This window comes from Tenrec ecaudatus, chromosome 1 (assembly GCF_050624435.1).
Source record: "Tenrec ecaudatus isolate mTenEca1 chromosome 1, mTenEca1.hap1, whole genome shotgun sequence".
Classification (NCBI taxonomy): Eukaryota; Metazoa; Chordata; class Mammalia; order Afrosoricida; family Tenrecidae; genus Tenrec; species Tenrec ecaudatus.
This window is the reverse complement of record NC_134530.1, coordinates 93,426,096-93,446,954: the sequence shown is the minus strand read 5'-3', so window position 1 is coordinate 93,446,954 and position 20,859 is coordinate 93,426,096. Positions and strand designations below refer to the sequence as shown.

The 20,859-nt window shown below is 38.8% G+C and overlaps 1 protein-coding gene across 2 annotated transcripts in view; it reads right to left on the bottom strand.

Moving 5' to 3' along the window:
- PDE4B (phosphodiesterase 4B) overlaps positions 1 to 20,859 on the bottom strand; it is a 549,688-nt gene that overhangs the window by 474,076 nt on the left and 54,753 nt on the right. Inside the window, exon 1 of one of the 2 annotated variants that reach the window (XM_075557214.1) lies at positions 6,714 to 6,949. The exons of the other annotated variant lie outside the window; for it this stretch is intronic. Coding sequence (XP_075413329.1) covers positions 6,714 to 6,949 — 236 coding nt within the window. Of the gene's footprint in view, positions 1 to 6,713; positions 6,950 to 20,859 lie in introns of those variants that run through there. 2 annotated transcript variants of the gene reach the window in all.

The window sequence follows — 20,859 nt, the reverse complement described above, 5'->3', positions numbered from 1 at the left end:
CTAAATAGGCTACCAGGTAAAAAGACGTTGCCTATAGTGAGGTATTATAATTAACTCTGCATCTGCAACAGCAAAGAATACTAAGGAAGATCGGTAGCCTACTTGTATCAAGGGATCAGAGCAGGTCAGAATGGTCCGTAGCTGTCTCTAGGTGCCAAGGCAACTAGGTTTTCTTTGGTCTCAAGTTAACGCAAAGATCAAGCTCATTGTGATCATGCTGAATCCAACTGATAGCAATCTAATAGGACTGGGGAAAACGGCCCCCACCCCTGTGGGAGCTTTTAGAGTTTTCACAGGAGTAGAAACCTTTATCTTCCTTGGGGCAGCAGGTGGTTTTGAACTGCGTACCTTGTAGTTCGCAGCCCCACCTTTAATGCGCTACACCACCACAGACCCACGGTCTCAGGTTAGGAGAGATTATAAATGCTTTGCAGGAACTATTAACTCCTAGAATTAGTGCTTCCTTAGAGTCTGATTTCTTTCGTTTTCTTTTGCTCTGTGGGGAACAAGAGTAGTCCCTTGGTTTCTTTTTATTTGTCTCGGTTAGTTGCAGATTTCTTTTGCCAAATTAAAGTTTCTTTGGAACAGAAACTGTGTATTTACAATCTCCTATGCTCAAATATAAGAGCTCCGGTGGTGTAGAGGTTATGCATTGGCCTGAGATCCAGGGGGGTTGGCAGTTAGAACCCAATATTGCCTATGGACTAGAGAAAGACGGGCTTCTGCCCTCATCATGAGTTACAACCCTCAGTGTCTCGCTATGAGTTGGCATCGAGTTGATGGCAGTTGAGTTTGATTTCTTTTAGGTTTGTACTCAAATAAATGAGCACTCAATTATTCATGATCCTTTGTTAAAATTATCGACAATATCCAAGCTATACCTAGGACTTCATAGTTAAATGCAGGCAGGATTTGTACACACGTACACATACAAAGGCCCCCCAATAACTGTTAATTAAAAATATCATTCCCTGTGCAAGTATGGACACTGATACAGAGGGTAGAGCTCAACAATGCATTTTCTTTGTAGCAAGAGGGTTTAATGAGGAATTTAGTGTAGAAGTGTCCCTGGAAGTATGGTGAGGCACACAGTGGAGAAATGGGCCCAGATGAAGTGAGGAGCACAGTAGAGACGTGTGGCCCGGAGGGATGGCGAGGAGTACAGTAAGTGTGCCCCGGATGGACAGCGAGGAGTACAGTAAGTGTGCCCGGATGAACAGTGAGGAGTACAGTAAGTGTGCCCGGATGAACAGTGAGGTGTACAGTAAGTGTGCCCAGATGGACAGTGAGGTGTACAGTAAGTGTGCCCAAATGGACAGTGGGGAGTACAGTAAGTGTGTCCAGATGGACAGTGAGGAGTACAGTAAGTGTACCCCGATGAACAGTGAGGAGTGCAGTAAGAGTGTCCAGATGAACAGTGGGGAGTACAGTAAGTGTGCCCAGATGGACAGTGAGGAGTACAGTAAGTGTGCCCGGATGGACAGTGAGGAGTACAGTAAGTGTGCCCAGATGGACAGTGAGGAGTGCAGTAAGTGTGCCCGGATGGACAGTGAGGAGTACAGTAAGTGTGCCCGGATGGACAGTGAGGAGTGCAGTAAGTGTGCCCGGATGGACAGTGAGGAGTGCAGTAAGTGTGCCCGGATGGACAGTGAGGAGTACAGTAAGTGTGCCCAGATGGACAGTGAGAAGTGCAGTAAGTGTGCCCGGATGGACAGTGAGGAGTACAGTAAGTGTGCCCAGATGGACAGTGAGGAGTGCAGTAAGTGTGCCCGGATGGACAGTGAGGAGTACAGTAAGTGTACCCCGATGAACAGTGAGGAGTGCAGTAAGTGTTCCCAGATGGACAGTGAGGAGTACAGTAAGTGTGCCCCGGATGGACAGTAAGGAGTACAGTAAGTGTGCCCGGATGAACAGTGGGGAGTACAGTAAGTGTGCCCCAGATGAACAGTGAGTAGTACAGTAAGTGTGCCCGGATGAACAGTGGGGAGTACAGTAAGTGTGCCCGGATGGACAGTGAGGAGTACAGTAAGTGTGCCCCAGATGGACAGTGAGGAGTACAGTAAGTGTGCCCCAGATGGACAGTGAGGAGTACAGTAAGTGTGCCCCAGATGAACAGTGGGGAGTACAGTAAGTGTGCCCGGATGAACAGTGGGGAGTACAGTAAGTGTGCCCCAGATGGACAGTGAGGAGTACAGTAAGTGGATGGGAAAAGCAGAGTGTGAAATGTGCCCTGGATGAATAGTGAGGAGCACCGTGCAAAGTGGACCCAAGATGTCTGGTGAGGAGCAGAGTGGAGGGGGTGCTCTGATGTATGGTGAGCAGATGTATTCAAGACAAGCAGCCGCTGATTTCTTCCAAAACTGTCATGCTTCTGATACTGGAGGAGAACTGATGATTGAAGTATGTAAATGAAAGTAGTATAAAAGTCAAATAGTTGAAAAATGAGCACCATGTGAAACATGTGAGTCAAGAATAGACATGAATAGACAGGCCACATAAATCTGGAAGGAAAACTTTAGACTCTCTCACCCCAGATTTAGGCACGAGGGCAGCCAATATGCCGGTCCCAGACTCTGAAAGTAATTTTCTTACTCCTTCTGTACCTGTCAGGCCCTCAGTGGTGATGCTCAATCTTATAGTGACACTTGACAATGTATAACATGTTTGTAAATCTATTTGAATATTTCCCATATTACTCAACTGTAAATATGGTGCTCATATTTGAACTCAAAAAAAGTTGTTTGGAGTGTGATAATGCTCCAAATGAAACTTCTATCAGATAGTGCATGTGAACATTCCCAGTGAAGAATTTAGAATGTACTAGATGTTGAAATACATATAGATTGAATGCATTTTTCATCCTCTCAGCAGTGCTTAATTATATGTGTTGGTTTGATTATTTTTTTAATCCTGGGAGAGGTTAATGATGATATTATGATTGATACATCTTCCTATAAGTCTTTTTCTCAATATCCAGTAAGACCAAAACAATAAAAAGATAGATAATTTCCAATACAATCAACTCACTGTCATTGAGTTAATTTCAACTCAGGGCAACTCTGTAAGGCAAGGTAGAACTGCTCTCTGGGTTTCTGAGAGTGAAGCTTTATGGGAGTAGAAAGCCTCTTCTTTCTCCTGTGGATCAGCTGGAGGTTTCTAGCTGCTGACCTTGTGATTGGCTACCCATCTAAGACCCGCTATGCCCTCAGGGCTCCTAATTTCCAGTATAAACTATCTAAATTAGTCATGAGGAAGAATTTTCCAGTACCTGGATTATGAGATAGTGACATTGTGCATTTACTAAGGTTATAGAACTTTATTTTCTCTGGAGCCTCCATATGCCATGGAGGAGTGATTGCGGGCCGGCCTCAGGGTGAAAGGGAACATAAGAGAGTCGCCAAATTTCTTCCAGATTTAAATCTGAGCACAGACTGCAATTAGTAACAACACATTGGATGTCGACTTTTCTTCATATGTTTAACAATATAATCCCAAAGCCAAAATCTCACGAATATTTCTTAAACTTTCAGACTCTGCCATTATCCCACCCTGATAGCTTGGGTTTTCAAATCTAGGACTACACGTTTATCTGACCCAAATATGAAATCTACAAATAACTTAAGATGAAAACCAAACATACTCAGTGGGTTTAGATATAAACTGCATCCTCTGCATTGTTTAGTTTCTTCATGAAAATTACTTTAATTTCAATGCTAGAATCCAAACAATCCAATCTTCTTAAAAGAAGTTTACTGTCTACTGTAAAGTAATAACATGTTTTTAGAGTCTTCTAAGTGCATATCTTGGAATTTCTAACTTAAATGCATGCTTGGAAAATACCAATCATTGATCATAAAAGGCTGGTTGCATTTCATCAAGAAAAAGAAGCAAAAATACAAAATAAAGAACTATGTTCTTTTTTCCTTATGTAACTATTTCATATGACATTAAAAAAATGAACCATATAATGTTTAGGGTTTGTAGGAAAGGCATTGAAACACATAAGATAAACATCTATTTCCCAAATATAAATAACTTTGCTTCATCTAAATACAGTTGAAAAATGATAGCTGTGTATTTATACTTTAAAATGCAAATGGAGAGTTACTTACAGAAGCTGAGAACAAACTGTGACAAAGTTTCCATAAGAAACATGAGCGGGGAATGTATGATTTTGGAAAGAAATAGTGACAATGACTCAAGCCATAACTAGAGTTATTTTGTGTTTGAAGATTGATGAATCACTTAAGCCTATATTATGATAATTATATTAAAGTCATGTGTATTCTTTTTGGCAACTTGTGGGAAGATGTATTATAACTCAACTAGGGGATGATGATTTTATTAGCATGTTACCTAAAATATCATTTAATTGTTCTTTTTGCAGCTTGCAGTGAGAAAATGTGTATGATGCATGAGTAAAAATTTCTCTTCAATCTAGTCATTTTAAAATTTGGGTATCATGAAGAAAAAGCAGAGTTTTCATAGTTCTACATTAAAGGCATTTTAAGTATCTGTTCTAAGTAAATAAATGGTCACAGTGATATATTTAAGAATCAAATTTCAACATTAACAAAAATAAGATTTTAAGCAGAACTACCATGTCTTAAAATTAACTTACTAAAATTAATTATAGCTTTGGTTAAAAAAATAATGTAGAATGAACCTTAGTAGTAAAACACACACTTATAACATATATTTTTTATTTAAGTTAATTAACAATCTCTCTCTATATATATATACTTCTCCTCCCTACTTGTTCATGCTATTTGGCACAAGAAATGAAGATATAATACACCTGGGATTTGAGAAAAAGAGCTTTAGGTCAGTACATATTTAAATATAAAACCTTCTCTTTTTATAAATGCTATCATTTCAGAAATCATTCACGTGTGTTCTCCATTCTACAAGTAGGATATGTGTTCTCCATTCTACAAGTAGGATATGTGTTCTCCATTCTACAAGTAGGATATGTGTTCTCCATTCTACAAGATTTAATTAATGAAAAAGATGGCAAGAAAATAATAATACTCCAAGAGAGTGATCATATGAACAGCAGTCTAGAATCAGAGGACAAGAGTCACCTCACGTTTTACCAAGTGAAGGATGTGTTGGCTAAACATACAGGATCCCTCAAAACAGGCTCCCTTTTGCCTAGGGGTAACTTTAATTTCCTGGGCTCTGTGCAAGAGAGGAGGCAGGCAGACATTTCTGGCACATAGAAAACCGAATTTGATGGATTAATTGCCAAAGTCCAGGAAACCCCAATTTCTAACATTGGCTGGCCGTCTATTATGCAGCACAAGATCATTGGATTAGAACTTCCCGTAGGAAGTGCTGGTTTTCTTTTTAAAAATCATTGTATTGGGGGCTCTTACAGCTCTCATAGCATTGCATGCATCAATTATATCAAACATATTTATACATATGCTGCTGCCATTTTCTAAACATTTACTTTCCATTTGGGCCGGCCCTTAGGACTGTCACACTTAAAAAAAATCATTTTATTAGGGTCTCGTACAACTCTTATTACAGTCCATTCATCCATCCACGGTGTCAAGCACATCTGTACATTTGTTGCCATCATCATTCTCAAAACATTTTCTTTCCACTTGAGCTCTTGGTATCAGCTCATTTTTTTCTCTCCCTCTCTGACCCCCTCCCTAGTTTTTGTTATTGCTAGGGCTCCTATTAAAATCTATAGCTAAGGATACTCAACTTTGGAGAGTATTTAATATGAAAGAAAATATTTTTTCCAAGGAATTTGAATATCTAGTGGTCTAACTTTCATAGTTAAGGTTGATTTAATTTCCAGTTTGCTCTTCATTATACTTTATTCCTATCCTAGCTTAAGGAGGCTATGCTAATCTATATATGCCCTCAACATATAGGTATATATATACACACCTATATATACATATATACACACATATATATACCTATATATACATATATATATTAAAGGTGCCAGATTTCACATCTGAAAATGTGCCAAAGTGTTTCCTATATCAGTAGGAAATCTTTAGTGCAATTTTTAAAGCGAGTTCTTGAATTCATTTACTTGACACTCCTAAAAATAGGTATAAATTGGAAGTCACAATGAAAAACAAAGTGTCAAAATAACAGCAAGTGGAAATTACAAATAAAGTAATTACGCAAATGTAGAAGTGGAGACACAGTTATCTCTTTCTCTCAGGTATAATGCACACAGAAAAGTCAATAAATTAAGAAAAAACTCACTGGTTCATATACTGGCTCATATATACTGAAGTATGTAGTTCAATAAATTAAGCCTAATCTTAGACCTTCTCTTAATGAATAAAGTAGAACTAAAGGAAAAAGCAATTATTTTACTGAACCGTGCACACACGAACCACCACCAACTACAAAACAACAAGTCATCTATCACTTCAACAGAGATGAAACACTCCGTGATTCAACTGAACTCAAATTAGTTATGTGTTTCTTATAAGCAGCAATGTTTAAGACTCTCGTTGGTTACAGATTTATTTTAGCTGGAACCAGCTAGTAGCACACGATAATTGAGCAGAGAGTGCATCATGAGTTCGTCGGCTGACCCGCTCCCTGTACACTGCTCCCTTAATGTATGTATTATGAAAAGAAATAAAGCGCTAAATTTTCTACATTTCTAAACCACTGCTGCTAATGCATCATCTGAAAAGCACTGTAGATAGCGCCCAGTTCTGTCTTACCATGTATGAGCCACAGTGAAGCGACGCCGCTGTCGGATGCTTTTATTAACCAGCAACTTTCTGAAAAAGCATGGTGAGTTCCTGGGCGAACTGCGCGGAGAAATTTTAGGAGATGTCGGTCGGTTCCCCTGGAGTCTCGGCAGCTCGAGTTCTAAGCGCATTTGCTCCTTGAAAGTCTTTATGCAAACCTCCGGTTCAGACGCGCTGAGTCCCGGTGCAGAATCTTTGGCTGTCATGTCTTATATGCAGGGCTCGCTTTCAGCGTCCAAAACAAAACCTTCACACATAGCACGGGCACAGCGGCTAGGCTAGGGAGCTGAGAAGTCCCTAAACTGTTTGCAGTTGAATTGGGGAGGCTGCGGCTCCAGCGGAGGAGCTGCTTAGAGAAAGAGCAGCACACTCAAAGAATGGCAAGCCCGGGCTGTCACAAGGAGCCCTAGCAGCCCGGCTTGCCTCTGCAAATGTGCCAAAGTGCCTGCTATGTCAGTAGCCTCCTTGTGGATGAGGTTTGTCTGCAAGCTACACACTGACACTCACTGAATTCATTCAGCTGAATATATCAACTCATGAAATATTCATAAAAGCTTCTGATAAATCCTTTACATGTATTTTTAAAAAAACCTTTATCAAACAAGCTGTGTTCACTAATGGAGAGTAAGCAAAACCTAGTTACCTCGTCACTAGATTTGTCCGCACCAGAATCTGTCCCGTGTGTGATGTTTGAAGTCCTCATTCAGAATTATCTTTCTCTGTATAGCCGCACAACAGTAACCCCACCCACGAATGCCGATTGGCCCAGGATTATTTAAGCAACTGCACGGTGTTTCCCCACCAAAAACACCCCCTCCACCTTGCTCAGATTTTCACAAATTGTGCGAGGTTACTTTCCCCATCGGAGTGAAACTAATCCAATCCAGAATTGTCCAAAAGCTTAGCTAAAACAGCCTTCGACATTTCATTTCTGAATGAAAGGGCTGATTTGCTGAAGAGCCCCTCTTCCCCCAGTCCCTGCCTCTTTCTCTAGAAAAACCAAAGCAGCATCAATTTAACAAATGTCAGCTCACAGGAAAACATTGGATTTGCTTCATTCCCCCAAGGCATTGAGAGCCTAATCTTTATTCCAATAAACATTGCCCCCATTCTTTCTGAACTTGAAGCTCATTGTTCATGGGTTGCCTGGAGCAGCCACTCCGTGAGAGGCAAAGGCAGATCTGACGGCAAAGCACCCGAAACTGACATGGGGAGGACACCAGGGGACATGAATGCTTTGCGCTGAAGTGGAAACCCAAAGTCAAACACTGCGCATGTGTTTGTGGGTGTGTGGGCAGGTACACAAACCGTACATGTTTGTGTATATGCATGTGTGAGTTTTATGCCTAGGGTATGCAAGTCGGACGTCCAGGCAAGCGCGTCCAAAACGTCTTCAAATTCAAAACTGAAGAGCGGTAACCTGACATTCCATTGAGAAGCACGTGTTGGAATACCACTGCCATATTTTAGAGGGAATGTAGAAGTTTCAAAAGTATATTGTGGTACTGTGGTTCTTGAAGTTTATGGATTTTAGGAAAAATCTGTACCAGCCATGATTGCAACCAAGGCCGGCCTGACTTCATGCAAATTTGACAAGTGGAATCAGGACTAGTCAGTTATAGTGACAGAAAAAGGGTGATTCGCAGTAAGACTTCAGTGAAAACATAAAAATATATAGTTTCCTCTACGGTAAAATCATTTCTATATGTCATATACTCTGGCTAAACATTGAAAGGGATAAACGAGAGCAGACATATAAAAACCTAGATATAGGAGTAAGGCGATCCCATACCAGTCCTTGGGGGAGGTGGTGCAACATGAAGCAAGCATTTATTTCTCTTTGAGGTGTCATCCCATGTGGATTAGAAGGTTGCCACTTGGGTTCATTGGCAGTTTCCTAGGTACTCAAAAGGAGCCCTGCTGGCGTAGGGGTTACGCCTTGGACTGAGATTGGCATGGTCAGGAGTTTGAAACCATCAACAGCTCCATAGACTTGGGAAATGTATTAATTTTTCAATGTTAACTACAAATATATTAAAAATGAAATCTAAGTGATGGAATGCTAGAGTTAGAAATGAGTCTAGTAACAACCTTATTTAGCTCCTCATTTCAAAAACAAGGAAACAGAGCTAAGAAACTTAAGTAAAATGCCTAATGTCATACCCTTAACTAATGTTACAGACGAAGCTAAAGGTTTTCTGATTTCCAGATGAATACTGCTTAATAATATACCAGCTAGCCTAGTCCCATTGAATCTCTTGCAACTCATAGCAACTAGATAGGAAAGCGCTCCTCACTTTCAGCAAGCAAAGTTGTGTCAGTGGCACACTGAAGGCTGTCAGTAAAGCTCCTTCCAAACATGAGGCCAAGTTCCTCAAGCCAGATTCAGAAAAGAACCTGCCATGAAGAATATCATTGCGATGTCAGGTGAACAAAATACCAGAAAGATGTGCACTTGTGTGTTATTAACTATGCCAATGCGTTCAACTGTGTGTATCTCAACACCCTGTGGATAGCATGGGTAACATTAGGAACTCCAGGATACTTACTTGTGCTCCTGCAGAAGTTCTACATGAATTAAGAGGCGCCATTGGAACAGAACAGGGGATGCTGCGTATTTTAAAATCTGGAAAAGGTGTGGGTCAAGGTTGTATCTTTTCACCATACTTATTCAATCTAGGGTATCCTTGTCATTTTCTCATGAGATAGAAATATATACCTATTATGAGTAAAACAATATGGTTAACGTTGTCTCTTACTTACTACTTTATGAAAACAAAGCTGGGATTTTCTCCAATGGCGGAATTATTAAAAGTAGAAGAGGAGAAAATGTGATTCCACCAATATATACAGACTTATTTGCAAAAGTAAAGGAACAGTTTGAAATCACTAAAGACGTTCCTTGTAATAGTCACCGATGTTTTCAACATTTTAATTGGCATATAATTCACATATCATACAATTCGATAGTTCAATCACATCACGTACCAAAGGTTCCAAAATATAGTAAGCATTCTAGAAATTCCTTTTCCCTCTTTCCAAATTAGGCAAATTTCACAACCCATATATCTGCATGTAAACTGGAGCTCAGATTATAAAATACCGACATAAACATACCTAAAGCAATATCATGGTGGAATACTCAATAACCAAAATAACCATGGACTTATTTGGGCTCATTTATGAATCTGTAGTCAATCTTTCACCACCAAAGAACACTATTTTTGAGAAACATATCCAGGAAAACAGGGCAAAACCCCAAGAAGAATGCAAATACGAGTTTATGTACTCTTTTGAGTACCTTGACTTACTCGCTGCCACCAAGTCACTGCTGACTCATAGTGACCCCCTGTGGGTTTCCGAGATGGTAACTGTTTACAGGAGTAGAAAGTCCACTCTTTCTCCTATGGTGCTGTTGATGGTTTCAAACTCCTGACCATGCCAATGGCAGCCCAAGGCGTAACCACTACACCAGCAGGGCTCTTTTTGAGTACCTAGGAAACTGCCAATGAACCCAAGTGGCAACCTTCTAATCCACATTGGATGACACCTCAAAGAGAAATGAACTTTATTAGTAAACAATGGTGGCCTTCAGGACTTACTTTTTTATATTACAGTTATGCCTACATTCCAATTTTAAATACACACTCTCCTCACTTATTGACATACTTAGGTTCCAAAGACTAGGTTTTTATGTGAAAATAAGTGTTCAATACAAATGAAGGATGACCATATCAGATGAGAAAATGAAGGATTAATAACATCATTGTATAGCTGCCAAGCCGCTGAGAATCATGGTTCAACTGGGTTGACACCTAACTTTCACCATCACAGCAAGTGATGCCTCATGGGTTAGCATTCATCACTGTCAGATATTTATAATTAATGTATAAAATAGTCAGATGGTAATTATTTTTACTGTTGTCTTATGTGTAAATTGTTAGATAATGTGATGAAATTCCTGGTATCTCTATCCAGTCAAAAATACAAATAAAAAATTTAACATAATAAAATATCATTAAGTCCTGTCTTAGAATTACATGCTCAGTAACAACCAAATAATGTATTACTCTTATAAATATCATTGGAAATTAAAATATTTCAGTTTTATTACATTTAAATACAAATCAAACTACAACCAAATTTAAATAAATTGAAACACTTACACCGTGAGTATAATGCTAGTCCAAAAATGATTTTCAAAATCAGTACCCTTCAACCAAATTATTTGACATGATTTTATTACATACAATATCCTTCAGACTTAAAATTTCACATAACACAAATCTTTTTTCTCTGAATGATCATTTTTGCTTGACTTTCAAGGCAGGAAGCTGCACTTCTGTGTAATGTTGTACCCAGCACAGCATGATGAAAGAATGGATCACAATTACTACAAATGCAATGCTAGAAATATGAGAAGACAGAATGTATTTGGAAGTGTATAAAATAAGAGTATGTTTAAGACTATTGACATTAACAGAATTAAGTTATTCCTTAAATGGATTTTAGCTATCCAGTTCCTTTTTTCTAAGTCAATACACCATTATAGCAAAATCATCAAGCTCTGTTCAATTAAAAAGACACACAATTCCTTCTTCTGTCAAGGTTGGGGAATGGGATTACAGAAGAACACTAATACACTCAAGCCTTTTACAATAGAACATCTCACTTTTCATACATGGCACTTTCTCCCAATTTCTCTATGCCACTATAAAGGATTGCAGCAAGAAATTATTATAACACGACAGAAGACATGATCATTTTCAGTCATCTTTCTTGGGATAGAACAACTTAAGAGATTGTACAGATACCCCTTTGTCAGTTTCATACAGTTGGCGGCTTTGATATAATCATAGTGTTGGAAGCGACACCTCGGGTTTCCAATACTAGCAGAGTCACCATGATGAGCACCTTTCAGCAGAATCTCCAGGCACGGAACAGACAAGGAAGAAGGACTACACACCCATTCCCTTGAAGGCTTAGCCAGAACACCTTTAAATCTGCAGCAGAACATTGTCTGATGTAGTTCTTGGGAAGAACCTCTTCAAATTGAAGGAAATACTTGTGAGGAAGAGCTACCTTCTCAAAGCAGAGTCAACCTTGATGATGCGGATTGAGGGAGACATCTGGAGACCTCCGTTGCTGAGGCACGTGTTTCAAAATGAGAAGATACTGTTGCAACCATTCATTAATAACCAGAACATGATGAACTGTACAAAGAAAGAACCTAGGAAAATTGGAAGTCCTCAAACTAAATGGAAAGCAAGCGAAACGATCCATATCCTGTTAGTAAGTTGAACCCACGAGGCTGAAAGGAAGTCAAAATATACCCAGGGAACAGCTGCCCCTCAGAGTGCCATTGACCCTAATGACGCGGCTGGAGCGGAGCTTTCGGTCTTTCATTTTCTGATGGCGTCTAACTCAATGCACAAGAAGCAGCTGTAAACATATATCACTAACCAGAATCCTTAGTGTATAAAGTACAAATCTAGGAAAATTAAAGGTCTTGAAAAAATGAAAAGGAAGGCATAAATATCAATACCCTAGGCATTAGGGAGTTGAACTGGTAAAAGCCATTCTGGACCAAACGTTCTTTTATAATTTAACATTCAAGAGGCATGGCATCACATTCATCACTGAAAAGAATATTTCAAGATTTAGTCTGAAAATGCAGTCTGCGAAAGAATAATATCTGTATACCTACAAGACAATCCGTGGAATAGATCATCAGTCGCTCAACTGTAAGGTCAGGCATCAGTTGAAGTAGATAACAAGTACATGAGAACCAAAATATGACTCTGAGTATAGCTCCTGAAATTTTAAATCTCTCAAGAATAGATTTAAGCCAAGAAGACCTCACGAGCTGTGAGATGACATCAAGAGCATCGGACACTTAGAAAACCAAACGTCATTGTAAGGACAAGAGTGGAGGCACGAAGAGAAGTTCTGAATCGTGTTCGTGCTCATGGAGCACCCGAAGCACATGGGATAAATGATGAAGATGAGGCAAAAAGCTGACCAGAAATTTTCAAAGTGCAGCTCAAGAAGACAAAGAGAAGTATTATAATGAAATGTGAAAGAAACCTAAACTTAGAAACAGCATATTCAGTGGAAGCCAAGTTGAACCTGAAACAAAATTCAAGGCTTATGTTGTAATACTGAAGGATTCTACGGGCAAATTAGTAAATTTTGCAGGAAGCATCAAAATACAATCAAAATACGCAGAGTCATTGTGCAAAAAAGAACTGGTTGATATTCAACCATTTCAAAAGACACTATATGAGCCAGAACCAGAAATACTCAAGGAAGGAACCCATGCTGCACTGAAGGCATTAGTAAAAGCAAGGTTACAGGAATTGGCAGATTACCGGTGGAAATATTCCAGTAGGATAATGGAGTACTGGAAGCACTCACTAGGATCCACCTAGAAATTTGGAAGCTAGGCAACCAACTGGAAGAGCTCTTTATTTGTACACATTCCAGAGAAAGGTAACCCAGCAGAATGTGAAAGTAGTTAGAAAATATTATTAATATCACATGCAAGCAAAGTTTTGCTGATGACCATTTAACAGTCGTTGCAATAACACACTGACAGGGATCGGCCAGATATTCAAGACAAATTCAGAAAAGGACCAGGCATAAGGGATATCATTCTGATGTCAGATGGATCTTGGCTGAAAGCAGATACTACCAGAAAAAGGTTGGTGTTTTATTGAGCATGCGATGTGTGGAGCATAACAAACTATTGGTAGCATTGAGGAAAAAATGGGAATTCCAGAACACTTCACTGTGCTCCTGCCAAACCTGGACACTGACCACGGAGCAATTGTTTCGACAGAACAAGGGACTACCACATGGCTGAAAACTGGGAAGGTGCGTGTGAAGATTGTGTTCCTTCACCATAATTATTCAATCTGTATGCAGAGCAAGTAATCAGAGAAGCTGACTTCATGAATAAAAGTGCAGCATACGGATTAGGGGAAAGCTTATACTAACAATCGATATGTGGATGAAACAGCCTTGCTTGCTAAATACAAGGAGAACCTTGAGCACTTTATAAGATCATAGGCCACAGCCTTTGGTATGGATTATAACTCAATTTAAGGAAAACTAAAATCCTCACAACTGAATCAACTGGTAACATCATCATAAACAGAGAAATGTTGAAGTGGTCAGGGATTTTGTTTTGCTTGGATCCACTATCAATGCTCATGGAAGCAGCAGTTATGTAAATTTGCTGCAGAAGAATTTGTTAATGTGTTGAAAAGCAAGGACCTTATTTTGATGACAAAAACGATCCTGACCCAAGTCATGGTATTTCGTAAACAGTTTTGGGATGCATATAATTCACATATCATACAATTCTGTAGTTCATTTAGCTGTCAAGGATTTAATTTTGCTCACTGATCATGCGTCCTGGAAGCAGCAGTCAAGAACTCAAGTGGTGCATTGTATAGGGTAAATCTGCTGCAAAAGACTTTTTAAAGGTGTGCCTGAACTAATCAGTGCCGTATTCAATTGCTTCAGATGCATGTGAAAGCTGGAAAACAAATAAGAAAGCCCGAAGACAATTGATGCTTTTAAGTATGGTATTGGTGAAAGATGCTGCAAGTACCACGGATTTCCTGAAGATCAAACCAATCTTGCTTGAAGTAGTAGAACCAGAATTCTCGAGAGGAAAGCTGGCAAGACTTGGCCTCACGTACTTAGAGCATGGTATCTGTCCCTGGAAAAGGACATCCTACTTGGTAAAGTAGCTGTTCATAAGTTCCCGGGAGTTGCCTCTGATTCATAATGAATTTATGTAAAAAAGTAGACTAACTGTTATGAAGTCCATTCAGATTCATAGCAACTCTGTGTAGACAGTTTTCAAGGATGTAAATTGTTACAGGAGCAGATAACCTCATAGTCATCCTGCAGACCAGTTGGTGGTTTTGAACTGTCAACCTTGTGGCTAGCAGTCTAACAATTATCTGGCATACAGAGTTCTTTTGTAAAGCAGAGGGGCAGCAAAAAAAGAGGAGACCCTTAAAGAATTGGATTGGCATGGTGGCTTGCAACAATAGGTTCAAACATATCGCGTGTGAGGATGGGGAAAGACCAGGTGGTGCTTTACTCGGTTGGATATTGGGTCTCTAGGGAGAGAAACAGACTTGAAAGTGCCTAACAACAGCGACAAAGATGTTCCTTACATGTACTGAAAATGAATGGGTGTTGAGTATTGGGATAAGCATTTCTCACAATTTCGTTTGGCACATATTGTAAGCATATCAGACAGTGGTGCTGAGGTTTCTTGACTGCTTTCCCACCGTATTGTATGATAAGCTCTTTTATGACTGGGCTGAGTCTGTTCAATACTATGTTTCCAGACTGTGGACTCTGCCAGAGAAAACATGTCTGATACTATTTGTAGAAAGAATGTATAGTATGGTGTACATTTTCAGATGATAACAAGAAGACACAAAACCCACAGCTTTTAAAGACTTGATCCAACAATCCAACCTAGGCCATCCCACTCTGTCTGGGGTGCTTGGTGTATTGTAGCACATCCAGGCTAGCCAAGGTTCCCTTATCCTTCCAGACAACACATCACGGTGCAGAACAGAGAATGGCACACTTCCAAGGTGGTCGAGTTGCGTAGCTGGAAGTCAGAATCCACAAGCACTAAATGTCTTTGCACTTGAAGTTAGCTAGTGTGTTGTCTACATTATGTGACGGGAATGCATCGCTTTTACCCACATGGTGCCATTTAATGACTCGTCAGAAGTTAAAAGAATTCTCTAGAAAGATTAAGTTTAACCTGTAACACCTAGAAATACCACCTGAATTCTGAAACCTAGGAAGTGGTAAGCTTGTACACTTGCATTGGACAAAGTATTATTTGATTCGTAAGGTGGTCTCCTTGAACAAAGGTCTGTCCACTCAAAGTAACTCCCCATCCAACTCAGACTTTGCATGAGTATCCCCAGACTCAGCTGAAAGACCTCTCTGACTTGATCTCCTTCTGTCCTAGGCCACTGCTACATCAGACAGGCTAGTCCCTTTCTGTTTGTGGTTGTCATACAAGTTCCATTTTTCCATAGGTATACTTTGTTTCCTCAGCATCTTCCAGAATTAACTAAAGTATCACTTGCCTGAGGGTGTCTTCCCCAATCACATAATATAAAGTTGCAATACCAACATATGCGTTAATTTTCTCAAAAGTATTTGTCACTATTTAATATAGTACACATTTTATTGTATATTAGTTTATCATATTTTACATTCCTTGAAGCTGTGTTTCATGCGGGAAAGTCTGTGGTTGGTTCACTCCTATAACACCAGAATCATTTTTGCCGTATAGTCAGTAGCTACATAGCATGCATTTGTTAAATGATCAATGATCTCAAATTTTTCATCCCATCTATATTTCACCAGCACTGAAAAGAAGTTCTGGTGGTAATATCAATTAAGCATTGGATTGCTAATCACAAGGTCCATAGTTCAAACCCACCAACTGCTCCTAGAGGCCAAAACGAGGCTCTCTGACCTCTTAAAGATTTACAAAGTCTTGAAAATCTTACATAGGGCCACTGTGAGTCAGAATTGCCTGGAAGGCAGTGGATGGGTTTCATCTCTCAGAATATTGCACATGGAAGTGCATGTTTTCTTCTTAACCTCAGAGCTCCCCAAAAGGACCATTTATTTCATTCATCTTTGTATCTCCAGAAGCTGACAATGGATCCTGATTGATTAATGTGTATTGATTGAAAATAGAAATCAAAAATAAATTTAGAGCTCTAGACCACCATCTCAGACATTCAGCTCTCAATTTCACGTACTATCTGGAAAATTAGTCCAGTGAATATCCTAACTTCCTGTATTTGATTTTTTACAAAGGAATCTAAATTGAACTTCCTAAATCATACCAAGTTGGATATGTTTGCCATTTTAATAACCATTCTTTGTTATTAAAAATATCATTTTTGTTTTTATTCACATCCTCACCACCGTGCTAAAGCAGAATACCAGAGCGTTGCCATCTCTATTCATTAAAGAGCAGTGTTTTAGGTAGGACAGGCTTGCAAGGCAACGCTCTCCGGTGATGGCAGAGTAATTAGGTGCTTCTTTCACAAGGCACATTGTGAAGGCAGGTTACACAGATAAAATACTAAGGAGGCTCCTTTCTTTGTTTCCTAGGTCATTGTTAAATTCAAAAATATTGGCAAGGATGAGTCAGTCACCTAAATGCAGGGAGAGAAATTGTTCCCATGGTAGGTGTTTTGAAAATGACATTACAAGAGGGTACTCCAATTCCCAAAGATAATACTTACCTGTCAGCAAGTCTAAAAGGGTTATTTCAAAAGAATAGAATATTAGGGACATACATGTTAAACACAGAGGCATATTTAGGAAAGCTTTTTTCTCTAAATTGAACATTTAATTATTTTTTTCTATTCTACTATGTCAGTAGTTTTCTGTGAAACTTATAAGAAATAATTTCTTTTTCGCCTACAGAGTTAAAATGCAGAATGTAAATCAATACCAAGCAAGTCCAATTAAATGTGAAATCACAGAAAGAGTAGGATACACCTGAAAATTAAATCCAATTCCATTCCATTGCTCTCTAAAAAAGAATAATACTATGGGATTCATTTCATGTTAAGCATACATTCCCAGGTTATTTTATAGAAACCATGTTTCCAAAGTAATATTTGAATATCATGAGTCTAAATGGATAAAGAATTCATATCAACAGGAAAAAGTATTTTAAAACAGGGTACAGATGAAAGCATATTACTTATTTTAAAGATTTATCTACTCATTATATATTCTGTTAATTTTAAATCTTATAACAGAAAACAATTATAAACTTTAAAAAACCTTCAAATTTACTACCATTGACTCAATACATAAAATTTGATTTATATGAAAGACATAGAAATTTTATCTGTAGACTGGCTATGAAGTTACAAAATTAAGAAGCAACTCAATTTTAATTTTTAAAAACATTTTTCTCTTGAAACAGTACAATAATGGAATGTAGAAAATGATGAGAAATAGTATATGTGAGAATGCTGAGATTTATGGTAAAGATTTAAATAGAGCATACATATTTTTGGCAAGTTCCATGATTAGTTTTTTTGTTTGCTTACATTTTTAATTTGTCGTTGTTGCTGTGGTTCGATGTTGTAGAATTGATTCCAACTCATAGCAACACTACGTAAAAACAGAATGCAACACTGACTGATGCTCAGCCTTCTTCGCGATGTTTCTTATGCTCAAATCCATCGTTGTAACCAATGTGTCAATCCATCTTGTCATAAGTGTTCCTCTTTGTTACTGAACCTCTGCTTCAGCTCCCATAAGAGCATTTTCCAGACATTTGCCTTTCCTGATAACATACCCAAAGTATGTGAGACAAAGTCTTACCATCCTTGCTTGCATGGAGCATTTTTATTGTTATTCTTCTGAGACAGATCTGTTTGTTCCTTTGGCTGTCCATGGTATTTTCAATCGTCATCACAAGCATCATCATTCAAATGTATCAACTCATCTTCGACCTTCCTTACTCAGTGTCCAATTTAAACGTGCATAGGAGGCTGTAGTCTACATGTCTTCTAGAGGGATGGGTGCCTCTAATGCTTCATCAGCTTGTTGAGGCATTTCAATTGGTAGTCTGTCAGTTCCTGGAGCTTTGTTTTTGGCTAATACCAACCTGGACTTCTTCCTTCAGTACCAACGGCCCTTGTGTATATGCTAGCTCTTGAAATGGTCAGATGTCGATTAGTTCTTTATGATACAGCAACTCTGTGTTCTTACCATCTTCTTTTGATACTTCCTGCATCATTCAATATTTTGCCCTAAGAATCAATATTGGAACGTAAGCCTTGGACTTTCTCTTTATTTCTTCCAGTTTAAGACATTTTGAGTGTGTTCTTCCTTTTTTGTGTTCTTGCACATTAGCTATATAATTAGGTCTTTATACATTTCGTTATCATATTTTACTTTGAGTCCTTGATCTGCCCTTTGAAATATTCTGGTCAGCTCTTTGCTGTCATCATTTCTTCCATTTGCTTTAGCTACTCTATAATAAAAGCAAGTTGCAAAGTCTCTTCTGATAACCATTTTTAACTTTTCTCTCTTATCTTAATCATATTTTACTTTCTTCATGAATGATGCTCTTGATGTCATTCCATAGCTCATCAGGTCTTCTGTTATTAGTATTCAATGCAGCAAAACTGTTTTTGAGATTTTCTCAAAATTCAGGTGGAGTATACTAAAGGTCATATTTTGGCTCTGGTGGACTTGTTTTAATTTTCCTCACCTTCAACATGAACTTTAATATGAACAATCGATGATCTATTCCACTACGGTCAGTTCCTGTCCTCATTTTAGCTGCTGATGCTCAGCTTTCCCAAAGATGTAGTCAGTTTGATATTCCATCTGGAGCTATCCTTGTGTCTAGTTGCCATTGTGTTGCTGAAAAAAGGTTTGGTAGTTACATAATCTGGTGCCAACTTGAGACTATTAAGGGTGAAGGGGTGGCGTTTAGCCTGTTAATAGGGTCACAGCTTGATGACATCATTTGGAGGCACTACAGAGATAAATAGCTCACTGGAGACACTCTCTGCTTCCTATTCCTGATGACAAACCACATGGAGCCTAGCTGATGGAGCCAGAGTCGTGGAGCAGCAGGAGCCAAATGGAGACCCACACCAGTGTGGAGATGCTTCGACTGCCACTGGATCTACAAGGCTTTCCACCCATTGTCCTATGATCTTCCTGAACTCGCCATCATTGCATGTGTTGTGAGTCTGAAGAGGAATTTACAGACTGGTATCGGACATATGGGTTGATATCAGACTTAAGGACTTGATCTGGACTGGGCTGGATGTTTTCTTAATATGCAATTACTCTTTTATAAAAAGTTCTTTCTTAATCACAAATGAGTGTCTATGAATTTGTTTCTCAAGTAAACTCACACTAACACAAGTAGCATTTGTAATGAAGAAGTTATTAGGTGTACAAAATTCTATCATACATTCTCCAGGTTCATTTCTATCACCAAGCCCATATTTTCCAAGTACCATGCTTCCTCTTCCTTTCCAACTTTTCATTCCAATCGCCAGTAATTATCAATGCATCTTGATTTGCATATTTGATCAACTTCAGACTGATGATGTTGGTAAAATTCTTCAATTGCTGCACCACTAGCTTTAGTGGTTGGTGCATAAACTTACATAATAGTGTGATGACTAGATTTCCTTGAGTGTGGATACATATTGTCCTATCACTGATAGCATTGGACTTCTTGAAATGTTTTTTGTGATGATGACCTCAACTGCATTCCTCTTGAATCTGTCGTCCTCAGAATAGTAAATCGTATGATTTTCTGATCCAAGATGGACAATGCTAGAACATTTCAGCTAACTAACGTCTAAGATATCGATGCTTTCACATCCCATTTCTTTTTTAACAACTTCCATAGTCATAGATTCCAAATTCTAATTATTAATGAATGTTTACAGCTGTTTCTCCAACTTTTGAGTCATACCAAATCAGCAAATGCAGGTCTTAAAGCCTTTATTACTCAAGCCTTTACTTAATCCATGTCAGTATGGTAACTCTGCTTTGAAAAAGCAGTTCTTCCTTAGTCATATTTTGTGTGTCCTCCAACCTGAGGGGCTCATCTCCTGGCACTATCTCTGACAATGCTTTGCTGCTCTTCATGAGGTTTTTCAGTATCTGGTAACATTTTAATGCTATTTTTAAAATCATATGATAAAATCGACTTCTTACTGTGTACCAAAACCCAAAACCAAACCCACTGCCATGGAATCAATGCCAGAAAAGGTAAAGTTGTCCAGATGAGATCCTGAGGTGGCTAACTCTCTACCAGAGTAAAAAGCCCATTCTCCTGGGCAGTGACATATGGTTTTGAACCAAGAACCTTGAAGTTAGCCACCAAACACATAACTATTATTCCATCAGAACAGATCATGAGATGACAAGGATTAGGATGGTGGAGGCTATGACTATCAGGAGAATAAGAGAGTTCTCTGGAGTAATGGAACTAGACATTATGGCAGTGATGATAGCTGAGACTATATTAGGTTAGAGTTCATACAAC